The sequence below is a fragment of the Nansenia antarctica genome (assembly GCF_963989245.1).
Source record: "Nansenia antarctica genome assembly, chromosome: 7".
NCBI classification, from domain to species: domain Eukaryota; kingdom Metazoa; phylum Chordata; class Actinopteri; order Argentiniformes; family Microstomatidae; genus Nansenia; species Nansenia antarctica.
This window is the reverse complement of record NC_137677.1, coordinates 62,791,139-62,803,638: the sequence shown is the minus strand read 5'-3', so window position 1 is coordinate 62,803,638 and position 12,500 is coordinate 62,791,139. Positions and strand designations below refer to the sequence as shown.

At 47.3% G+C, this 12,500-nt stretch overlaps 1 protein-coding gene across 1 annotated transcript in view; it reads left to right on the top strand.

Annotated features, from left to right (window-relative positions):
• xpo4 (exportin 4) overlaps window positions 1-12,500 on the top strand; it is a gene marked incomplete at both ends in the record, with an annotated part of 52,646 nt that overhangs the window by 31,899 nt on the left and 8,247 nt on the right. Inside the window, 5 exons of the mRNA XM_080537318.1 lie at window positions 3,400-3,577; window positions 7,525-7,684; window positions 9,940-10,109; window positions 11,312-11,486; window positions 11,958-12,251. Of these exons, the coding sequence (XP_080393444.1) occupies window positions 3,400-3,577; window positions 7,525-7,684; window positions 9,940-10,109; window positions 11,312-11,486; window positions 11,958-12,251 (977 nt within the window). The remainder of the gene's footprint in view (window positions 1-3,399; window positions 3,578-7,524; window positions 7,685-9,939; window positions 10,110-11,311; window positions 11,487-11,957; window positions 12,252-12,500) is intronic.

Sequence of the window (12,500 nt, the reverse complement as noted above, 5' to 3'; positions counted from 1 at the left end):
CATTAGGCTCATCGGTGGGCTATGATGTTGGTGTGGGAGTGGGAGTGGAATCTGACGCAAGGCAGGGTGGGTGACCAGCTGTGACACTGCTGTTGCTGGGTGGTGAATGTTCCACTGGACACAGTGTGGTCCGAACTGGGCCAGAACTTTGGGTCAGAACTTTGGTGTGGAAATGGAACTCTCAGTTATGCTCTCTGACTTGGCTTTGATTCAGAAGCATTTGATTTATGTGGAAAAATCAACTTCCTTCTGACCATTTGACAATGTGACATGAACAGTAATGCTTTTAATGGGAAATTCTTGTAAATACTTGTAAATACTTGTGAATAAACGCAATAAAATAGTTATATATACACTACCGGTCAAAAGTTTTAGAACACAGTTCTAGAAATGTAGCTAAAATGTCATCCACAAATCACTCAATTCAAAATGTAATTAAGTCCATCTTAATCTCTATTCTTCACACGAGGGAACTGCATTGCATGTGCTGGATTTGCACGTTTCCAACTTAATGCTTTGCAGTAAAACCGAATAAACACATTTCCAGTCCCTTTCTCTGCTGTATCCCTTGAATTCATTGTTGCAAAACGCAATTATGGATATGAGAGATTATTTTCCATTCCATTCTTTTTGGCCATTTGGTTATAGACCAATTTTGTAGATTTACTGAGATGATGTTGTCCCATCAACTGTGCTTTTTCCTCTCTTTTTCAAAAGTTCCCTCTCTCTCCCCTCTCTCTTCTCCCTCTCTTCTCTCCCTCCTCTCTCTTCTCTCCCTCCTCTCTCTTCTCCCTCTCTTCTCTCCCTCCTTCACTCTCTCTCCCCTCTCTCTTCTCTCCCCCCTCTCTCTTCTCCCTATCTTCTCTCCCTCCTTCCCTCTCTCCTCTGAAAAAAACACGTTTTGTGTAAGTCTCCCCAGGCCTCGGGGTAGATGTGTGTAAGTCTCCCCAGGCCTCAGGGTAGATGTGTGTAAGTCTCCCCAGGCCTCAGGGGTAGATGTGTGTAAGTCTCCCCAGGCCTCAGGGTAGATGTGTGTAAGTCTCCCCAGGCCTCAGGGTAGATGTGTGTAAGTCTCCCCAGGCCTCAGGGTAGATGTGTGTAAGTCTCCCCAGGCCTCAGGGTAGATGTGTGTAAGTCTCCCCAGGCCTCAGGGTAGATGTGTGTAAGTCTCCCCAGGCCTCAGGGTAGATGTGTGTGTAAGTCTCCCCAGGCCTCAGGGTAGATGTGTGTAAGTCTCCCCAGGCCTCAGGGTAGATGTGTGTAAGTCTCCCCAGGCCTCAGGGGTAGATGTGTGTGTAAGTCTCCCCAGGCCTCAGGGTAGATGTGTGTAAGTCTCCCCAGGCCTCAGGGGTAGATGTGTGTGTAAGTCTCCCCAGGCCTCAGGGTAGATGTGTGTAAGTCTCCCCAGGCCTCAGGGTAGATGTGTGTAAGTCTCCCCAGGCCTCAGGGTAGATGTGTGTAAGTCTCCCCAGGCCTCAGGGGTAGATGTGTGTAAGTCTCCCCAGGCCTCAGCGTCGCATTCCTGAGCAGTTTTGTTCCTCTCCGTCTGCTCAGTTTGTAATGACGACCTCATCCACACCGTGTGGAACTGATTCCTATGCAAATCAGAGACCCTATAAAGATAATTACTTACAAAATTACATAAACTATTATTGCATTAAGAAGATGGACTCAATTACATTTATTGAGTGATTTGTTGATGACATTTTAGCATTTTAGCTAAATAAAAAAACTGGAAAAATTGAAGTGTTCTAAAACTTTTCACCGGTAGTGTATATGTGTGTATATATATATATTTATTTATTAAATTTTTTGGCACAGAGAATTGAGTGTATAATGGAGAATAAAGCGTATAATGATGTTGATAGTAATCGTGAGCTTAGAATGATAAGGTTCTATCTCCGTTTAGGGCAGTTCAGAGATATTGAGCGTCAAAGTTTTTACATTCCATTATGTTTTGTGAGATGGAACCTTTGTATTTTATGAATTACTAACTCAAAAATGTAAACATTTAAAAAATAACACCACATAGGTCAGGGTTTCCGTTAGAAAAATTTGCCGTCGGACATCGTGTCCGGGAAGAATTCGATTTACCGGACAAACGTGATATATTCCGGTCATCATATTCAAATATAATAAAAAAAAAAAAAAATCAAAATCATATTTCTTTTTTTCAAATCTAATATAGCTGTTTGTCGCGGTGATTACTGTTGTGTAGCGGCCTATATATGCCATTTAATGTCTATTTCTCATCCGATACGATTAGATGCGAGCTATATAATATATAATAATATAACATGATTTGACGCATGCGCGCTATGCCATGCGTCAAATCCAGCGCTGAACGGGCGCCTCACTGGGAACTGAACAGACAGCATCGATCAATGAACGGACTCCACATTACGTTAACTGAAGTTTGTTAAATTGTTTGGGATTAATGTGAGTTTTCTATTTTCTCTTTCCAGTTTTACCCTTTTTTTTAAATCAATAAAACAACGTCATTTCTATAACCAGGTCTCGCTGGTTGGGAAGGCATTTCGTTTAGCTCGGGAGTATGACAATGGGGAGAACATAACTGTTTATTGAGAAACAATTGATAGGCAGTCTGGGATACGTATATAAAGAAATACCACAATGTCTAGATGTATAACATTTTATTGAACAGTAACAGTGCAAGCATGTAGGCTTCTGGCGTGACACGGCTAGCCTAATTTCCGTTCATATGCCTTTTATCAGATAAAATAAAATAGAATAAAACTCTTTGAAAATAAATAGGCTTTAAATTAACTTGCAATGCGTATAGGCTAATTTCCGTTCGATGTTACAGCCTAGGCTATGCCTTTTCTCAGATAGATAGGGGATAGCCCTGTAAGCTCATACGGGTCTGTATGTCGTCCTGAAGACCGGCTGTTAGATCATATCGCTGAAGTTTGTCTCCATCTTAGTGTAAATGTTGTCCGTTTTGTTTGTTATCCTTGTTATTGTGCGATAAAGTTAAAGCGCTCCGCTTCGGGACACCATTTTCAGCTGAGCACCAAACACACACACAACACTGCCCGAGAGAGAAGGACCCGCCATCTTTAGTTAGCCTATAGCCTATAGGCTAACTAAAGGGGGCGGGTCCTTCTCTCTCGGGCAGTGTTGTGTGTGTGTGTTTGGTGCTCAGCTGAAAATGGTTAGAGGGAATTATTTTCACCGGACATTTATGTCCGACGAGTTTTCAATTTGTCGGACTTCCACTAATTTTACCGGACAAAGACCGGTAATTACCGGTTAACGGAAACCCTGACATAGGCATTAATAAACACCTAATGGATCAGATTATGTAAAAAACTCAATTTCGACAAAAATGGAGATAGAACCTTCTAATTCTAACGTCACGTAATGTTGTTGTTTCAGGGTACTTGTTGGCAGACGATCCTCAGGGAGAGACGCCCCTGATCCCGGCGGAGGTGATGGCGTACTCCATCAACCACTCTACGGAGGTGGACATGAACACCACCCTGCAGATCCTGGGCTCCCCCGGAGAGAAGGCCTCGTCCATCCCAGGGTGCAACAGGACAGACTCCGTCATCAGGTAAAAGGATGTGCTGTGATTGGTCAAAACTAACTGTGTCAGTCATCAGGGACAAAACTATGGTAGTTGGTCAAACCTACTGTTGGTCATCAAGGACAAAAGATGGTGATTGGTCAAACCTACTGTCAGTTTATTAGGGAGACAGATGGTGATTGGTCAAACCTACTGTCAGTTTAGTAGGGAGACAGATGGTGATTGGTCAAACCTCCTATCAGTTAGTCCAGCAGTGATGATCGTAGCTTCTGATTGGACCAGATAAAGAATGGATGTGTGAGTGTATGAAACCTCCCAGGCACCGGTGTGATCGTAGAGCAGGGTATCCGCGGTGTCTTGAAAAGTATTACAAGTTGATAAATAAATGTTGGGAAAATCAAGACCCTTAATAAGTATTAAAAAGTCTTATCACGATTTTATGAGGTCTTGAATTTTGTAGGTATTTTTCTGAATTAGACTCTGTCCAAAGAGTTTGAGTCCTGAATTTATTAGTTTTATTAAAAAACAAAGATGAACCGGAAATTCTGTTGTATGATAGTGGTCTAGTCTATTTCAAACTAAAACTGTTAAGTTAAAGGTGTCACTGATGTGAACGGTTACAGCTCGAAGTGGCGGTGAGGTCTGGAAAAAATATTGACAAGGTCTTTAAAAAGTCTTAGAAAGGTATTGAAATTAACCTCAAGATTCCTGTATACACCCTGGTATGAAACCTCCCAGGCACCGGTGTGATCGTAGAGGATTAGGGTTAGGTCCCAGGTTCACACACTAGTCGTCCCAAACCTAAAATAAGTCTACAGTTGAAACCCCTGCCCCCCCCCCCCCCCCCTCCTTCCCTGACTTTTCCTAAAATGTCTATTTATAAACATAATAGCGTTGTTGGCATTTCAAAATCACACATTTTGTGTCCACTTTTATTTGTTTTTAACTTTAGCAAATGACTTGGTGTATAGACCTTCTTGCAAATATGTATAATTATGTTTCATTACATGTCATTATTGCTTTAGATTTGTGTTCTGTTTTTCGTCAAAGTTTAGCGCTTCACATTTTGACGACTTGTTTTTGTGTGGTTGTTTTTTTATGTACAGTTACACCAGTTATGTCTGTCAATATATTATATTCAAGATGTAGCTCTTTAAAATACAAAATCTGGTATTCCGATAATTGTGAAGTCCTGACTAAACACAACCAGTGAATTATGTTTTGCGTGGCATTCATCTAACTCACTTGACTGAACACTGTTACACTAACCTCCAGAAATTCCCTGCACCAGAGTACCAGTGTACTACAGCACCAGAGTACCAGTGTACTAAAGCACCAGAGTACCAGTGTACTACAGCACCAGAGTACCAGTGTACTACAGCACCAGAGTACCAGTGTACTACAGCACCAGAGTACCAGTGTACTACAGCACCAGAGTACCAGTGTACTAAAGCACCAGAGTACCAGTGTACTACAGCGGTAGGATGACAGTTCAATCGTTTTTTAGACTCTGATCTATTCATACAACAAGGGACACAGGACACGCTATACAAATATAATGAATTACTATTATTACTGAGGCATTTCGAAGAGAGCGCCTCAGCCAACTTTGGACCAGGAAACACGTCACGACTTAACAACCGAATTGTGATGAGGCTTCTGGTGTTTTATCACTATGGTAATAGGCTCCACCTTAATCTCCTGATTGACCAGGTGTCACTTTCACCTGCTCGTCTAAGCGATCCTCTCAGATCTCCGGCGGTATCTAGGCTGGGGGGTCAGGCAGGGATTCAGGGCTTGTCTTTACTGCGCCCCCCCCCCCCAGAAGGCTAAGCTCTCCATTTCTCTGAGCGTCCTGCAGAAGCCTTGGCAAAGTTTCTGACACGTTCACACCCGTGTTCTGACTGGCGTGACGGAGCCCGTTAAACACGCTATCTTGCTGGGAGTGGCGGGGTGCGGGGGTGTGGGGGGCCGCCCGCCCCTCTCCCTGGTGCCCACTGCTGCCTCCCTGCCCCCCCCCCCCAGGGTGTGGTGCTGCCAGTCCCCAGAGGGAATGCCCTGGCACAGGCCCAGCCCCCCCCCCCCCACACACACACACACACACATACGGGCAAATGCAGACACACGCCTGCAAGCACACACACACACACACAATTGTACGTGAGCTGGAGCTCTCACAGAACGCACACACACACACACACACATACACACACACGCACACACACACACACCCTTACCCAGCCTTCCAGCCCCCCCCCGGCGCCAGCCAGCCCACCACTCCCCAACATGTTATTCAATTAAGACTGGACCAGGTGCTGGCTAAGACCGGAACACAGACGTGTGTGTGTGTGTGTGTGTGTGTGTGTGTGTCTCTCTCTCTCTCTCTGTCTTTCTCTCTCTCTCTCTGTCACTCTCTCTCTCTCTGTCTCTCTCTCTCACTCTCTGTCACTCTCTCTCTCTCTCTCTGTCTCTCTCTCTCTCTCTCTCTGTCTCTCTCTCTGTCTCTCTCTCTCTGTCTCTGTCTCTCTCTCTCTCTGTCTCTCTCTCTCTGTCTCTGTCTCTCTCTCTCTCTGTCTCTCGCTCTCTCTGTCTCTCTCTCTGTCTCTCTCACTCTCTCTCTCTGTCTCTCTCTCTGTCTCTCTGTCTCTGTCTCTCTCTCTCTCTCTCCGTCTCTCTGTCTCTCTCTCTCTCTCTCTCTCTCTCTCTCTCTGTCTCTCTCTCTCTCCAGAGTTGTGGGGCCTTCGGGTCAGGGACAATGGCAATTTTGGAGGAGGGTGTCTCTGGGTGCATCTCTAATATGGTGTGTGTGTGTGTGTGTGTGTGTGTGAGAGAGGGTGATACGAGGCCAGGGGTAATTGTGGATTGTCTATGTGAGGTCAGGGGGTTCTGGATGGTTCTGTGGGGGTGAGGGGGCGGGCGGGGGGGGGGGGGAGAGGATTGTGGAGACAGGGGCGCGGGCGTCGGGTGTCCTGATAACGGACCCCCACCCCGGTGCTTTCAAATGTCAACTGGGTTTTGTTTTGGGGAACAATGTGAAACACTGCCCTGTGCTACACAGAGGGGCTCTAAGCCCCCCTAAGCCCCCCTATCTCTCTGGCCTTTTACACAGGTGTGGGTGGGTGGGTGGAGTTGGGTGTGGGTGCGTACGTGTGTATGTGTGCGCGCGTGTGTGTGTATGTGGAGCTGTGTGTTTGTGTGTGCATGTGCGTATGCGTGTGTGCGTGTGTGTGAAGCTTTGTTTGCGTGCGCGGCCGCGTATTTGTGTGTGCGCGTGTGTCTGTGTACGTGGAGCTGTGTGTGTTTGTTTGTGTGCGTGCGTGGAGTTGTGTGTGTGTGTGTGTGTGTGTGTGTGTGTGTGTGTGTGTGTGCGCGTCGAGGTTGTCCTTTGTTATGTCTCTGAGCAACAGAAACACACAGCTGCTGCTGACCCCTCCTCTCCTCTCACCCACCTCTCTTTTGTCCCATCGTTCATCCGCTCGTCATCCCGTCATCCCCCTCCTCCTCCTCCCCCTCCTCCTGTTGCTCATCCTGACCTTGGCGTCTTGTTACTTTTCGTCTCTCCCTCTCTCTCCTCCATCTCCCCCTGTCTCTCCTCCATCTCCCCCTGTCTCTCCTCTATCTCCCCCTGTCTCTCCTCCATCTCCCCCTGTCTCTCCTCTATCTCCCCCTGTCTCTCCTCCATCTCCCCCTGTCTCTCCCCCTCTCTGTCTCCTTCTTCTTTTTACCATTTCTCTCCTCTTTCCTCTCCCCCTTCTTTTCTCCTCTCTCTATCCTCTCTCTCATTCTCTCTCTCCAGGTTGTCATTCATCCTCTCTCTCTCTCTGTCTCTCTCTCTCCCTCCCTCCCCCAGGTTGTTGTTGTCATTCATCATCTCTCTCTCTCTGTCTCTCTCTCTCTCTCTCCCTCCCTCCTCCAGGTTGTTGTTGTCATTCATCCTCTCTCTCTCTCTCTCTTCCCCTCCCTCCCTCCCCCAGGTTGTTGTCGGCGGTGTTGAGGACGTCAGAGGTGGAGTCCCGGGCCACGCGGGCCAGCCTGACCGGCCTGCTCAGCCCCCAGATGGGGAAGGACATCGTCTGGTTCCTCCGCCGCTGGGCCAAGACCTACCTGCTGGTGGACGAGAAGCTCTACGGACAGGTGAGACTCAGACTGTCCCTAGATCAGATGGTGGTGGTGATGATGATGATGATGATGATGATCGACAGTCAATGTCTCAGTCAGCAATTCGTGACGTTAGAATTATAAGGTTCTATCTCCATTTTTGTCAAAATTGAGTTTTTTACATAATCTGATCCATTAGGTGTTTATTAATGCCTGTGTGGTGTTATTTTTAAAATGTTGACATTTTTTTGTTAGTAATTAATAAAATACAAAGGTTCCATCTCACAAAACATAATGAAATTTAAAAACTTTGACGCTCAACATCTCTGAACTTCGGAAATTAAGGAAAAATATAAGTTGAAATGGGATGCAAAGAAAATCAAATATTTAGGAATCTACCTCACCGGAGATATAACAACATTATACACTGACAACTATCAAGCCCTTGAAAATAAAATACGAGAAGATCTTAATAGATGGAAGATAACACCTGAATCCTTAATGAGTAGAGTAGAAAGCGTCAAAATGATGATCCTCCCACAGTTTCTGTTTTTATTTCAAACATTACCAGTTCCCATTCCACATGGTAGCTTCAAAAAATGGAATACAATGCTCTCAAATTTCATTTGGAACTACAAAAGTAAACGGAAAAAACTTAGTATACTAACTCAAACCAGAGAAAAAGGAGGGTTTAATTTCCCTGATCTAAAGTCCTATTTCCATGCAACTCAAATAGATACAATAATGAAATGGATGAATAACTCGGTTCAAACCAAATGGAAAGACATAGAAAAACAAGTAATATCAATATCAATAGGAACACTACCTTTTCTGAGTCTAAAGGATATTCAAAAATATAGTGGAAATAACAGATGCATAGAAAATACCCTCATAAATTGGAAAACTATTCGTAAAATGTATAAATGTGAGAGAGAGAGCCAGTGATCCAGACTTTTTACCTAATAAAACAGACAACATATTAGACGAATGGGCTAGGAAGGGACTACAGGTGTACTCACAGATGGTTACAAATGACATGATAGACTCATTTGAAACCTTAGTTAATAAATTTAATATAAGTAATAGCCATTTCTTTAAGTACTTACAAATTAGAAGCTACCTTATAACACAACAGAGGAGACAGGAACAAAGATCACATATACTGATGGAATATCTGAGCAAAAATAGAAACAGCGAAAAGACAAAAATCTCAAAACTTTACAAAATCATGCAAGAAATCAAGATACAAGAAGATAACACTAAAGAAAAATGGGAAAATGAATTAGCAATAACAATTACGGAAGAAGATTGGAAAGAAGCATGCAAAAGAATATTTAAGACAACACAATCAAAATTCTGGAAAGAATTTGCTTGGAAAATAAATATGAAGATCTTCCTAACACCGAAAATGTTGTCAAAATATAGGCCAACAGGCAACGCAGAATGCTGGAGGAAATGTACGGAACAAGAAGCCAATCACACACACATTTTTTATACATGCCCTAAATTGAAAAGGTTTTGGGAGGCAGTTCAAGTAAAAATAAAAAATACATTTACCTTACAAAATCCTATACATCCAGTCAATATTATACTCGGTCTTATTCCATTAGATATACACAGGGAGGGAGATAAATATTTGTACACTATATTACGTATTGCAGATTTAAAGCAAATTACACGTAAATGGTTGGACTTAAACCCACCATCTGTTAATAATTGGAAAAAAACTGTTGAAGAGATAAAAGAAATGGAAAGAATTACTTATAAAGTGGGAAACCGTGAAGAGCAATTCACTATGAACTGGAGTAAATGGACCGAATGAATGAGTAGGAAGAACCCCCCCCCCCCTCACCGATCCCACCCCCCTCCTTTTATCTCTTACTTTTCTATCTCTAGCCTTATAATTTCTCTCTTCTTTTTCTGTATTTTCTCTCTATTCTTTATTCTTTATCTTTTTATTTTTTGTTCTCTTTAAAAAAAAAAAAGTAAAAAAAAAAAATGATGCAGGATGAACTTAGACAAGTGAAGAAAACTTGTAAAGTGTATGAAATGAACTTGAAATGTAATGTACAACCCTGCAATAAAGTATAAAAAAACAAAAAAAAAACATCTCTGAACTACCCGAAACGGAGATAGAACCGTATAATTCTAAGATCACGAATTGTCCTATAATCTCGGGAATAAGTGTTGAAATGTTGACAAAGAAAACGATTTCAGCATCTCTCCCTCATCTTTCTGACTCTGTGTGTGTCCCTCCCTCTCCCCCCTCCCTCCCTCCCTCCCTCCTTCAGATCAGTATACCTCTCAGCACGGCGTTCGGGGCGGACACGGAGGGGGCCCACTGGATTGTGGGATACCTGCTGGAGAAGGTGATCAACAACCTGTCTGTGTGGAGCTCCGAGCCGGAGCTAGCCAACGACACGGTGGAGCTGCTGGTCACCCTGGTGGAGAAGAGAGAGAGGTGAGGAGGAGAGAGAGAGTCCACAGGAAGAGGTTGGAGATGGTAGAGAGGGTAGAGAGGGTAGAGAGGGTAGAGGTGGTAGAGGTGGTAGAGAGGGTAGAGGTGGTAGAGGTGGTAGAGGTGGTAGAGAGGGTAGAGGTGGTAGAGAGGGTAGAGGTGGTCGAGGTGGTCGAGGTGGTAGAGATCGTATCAGAGCTTGAAACAGCCCCCCCTGGTGGTGTCGGACCAGAGTGGTTTAGATTAGCTTCGGTGTGAAGAGATTCCTTTGCGAAAAAATTGAATATATCCAGAGTGTTCTAGAATATATCCAGTGTGTTCTAGAATATATCCAGTGTGTTCTAGAATATATCCAGTGTGTTCTAGAATATATCCAGTGTGTTCTAGAATATATCCAGAGTGTTCTAGAATATATCCAGAGTGTTCTAGAATATATCCAGTGTGTTTTAGAATATATCTAGAGTGTTCTAGAATATATCCAGTGTGTTCTTACGATCGCGGGCGAGCAAGGAGAGAGATCCTGTTTTGGTCCTCACACGTTAAACCACACAGCCAAATAACTTAACCTCCCTCCCTCCCTCCCTTCCATTTCTCTCTCTCTCCCTCCCTCCCTCCCTTTCTCTCTCCCTCCCTCACTCTCTCCCTCCCTCCTCACTCCCTTCTTCCCTCCCTCCCTCCTTCCATTCTCTCTCTCTCCCTCCCTCCCTTCCTCTCTCCCTCCCTCCCGTCCTCTCTCCCTCCCTCCCTCTCTCCCTTCCTCCCTCCCTCTCTCCCTCCCTCCCTCCCTCCTTCCCCCCCTCCTCCCTCCTTTCCTCCCTCTCTCCCCCCCCTCCCTCTCTCCCTCCCTCCCTCCCCCCTCCCTTCCTCTCTCCTTCCCTCCCTCCCTTCCTCCCTCCCTCTCTCCCTCCCCCCTCCCTCCCTCCCTCCCCCTCCCTCTCTCCTTCCCCCCCTCCCTCCCTCCCTCCCCCCCTCCCTCCCTCCCCTCCCTCCCTTCCTCCCTCCTTCCCTCCCTCCCTCCTTCCCTCCCTCCCTCCCCCTCCCCCCTTCCTCCCTCCCCCCCTCCTCCCTCCCTCCCCCCCTTCCTCCCTCCCCCCCTCTCTCCCTCCCCCCCTCCCTCCCCCCCTTCCCTCCCTCCCCCCCTCCCTCACTCCCTCCTCCCTACTCCCCCCTCCCTTCCTCCCTCCCTCCCTCCCCCCCTCCCCCAGGGCTAACATTGTGGTCCAGTGTGAGAACTGGTGGAACCTGGCCAAGCAGTTTGCCAGCCGCAGCCCCCCCCTCCACCTGCTGTCCAGCTCGGTGCAGCGGACCCTCATGAAGGCCCTGGTGCTGGGTGGCTTCGCCCACATGGACTCAGACACCAAGCAGCAGTACTGGACTGAGGTAGGAACACACACACACGCACACACACACACACACACACACACACACACACACACTGAAACCATACACACACAGAGAACACCCCCCCCCCCACACACACACACACACACACACAACCTCACACCTTCTTCCTTATACTCAACTATTCAATCTCATCCCTCCCTCCATCCCCCCCCCTCTATCCCTCCCTCCCTCCCCTCTCCCTCCCTTTCCTCCTCCCTCCCCCCTCTCCCTCCCTCCCTTTCCTCCCTCCCTCCCTCCCTTCCCTCTCTCCCTCTCCCTCCCTTCCTCCCTTCCCCTCTCCCTTCCTCCCCCTCTCCCTCCCTTCCCCCCCCTCCCTCCCTCCCCTCTCCCTCCCTCCCTTCCCCCCTCCCTTCCCCTCTCCCTCCCTCCCTCCCTCTCTCTCCCTCCCTTCCCCCCTCCCTTCCCCTCTCCCTCCCTCCCTCCCTCCCCCCCCTCCTCCTCCCCCAGGTGCTCCACCCGCTCCAGCAGCGTTTCCTGAACCTGATCAACCAGGAGAACTTCCCCCAGATCTGCCAGGAGGAGGGGGTGAAGCGTGAGATCGTGGCCACCCTGGAGGCGCTGTGCGGCATCGCAGAGGCCACGCAGATCGACAACGTGTCGTCCCTCTTCAGCTTCCTCATGGACTTCCTGTCCAGCTGCATCGGCCTGATGGAGGTGTACCGCAACACGCCGGAGACCGTCAACCTCATCATCGAGGTGTTCGTGGAGGTCGCCCACAAGCAGATCTGCTACCTGGGGGAGGTGAGGATGGGCGGGGGGGGAGGGAGGGGGAGGGAGGGAGGAAGGAAGAGGGGAAGGGAGGGAGGGAGGGGGAGGGGGGGAGGCCACAAGCAGATCTGCTACCTGGGGGAGGTGAGATGGGGGGAGGGGGGGGGAGGGAGGGGGGGGTCGCCCACATGTAGATCTGCTACCTGGGGGAGGTGAGGATGGGCGAGGGGGGAGGGAGGGAGGAGGGAGGGAGGAGGAAGGAAGAGGGGAAGGGAGGGAGGG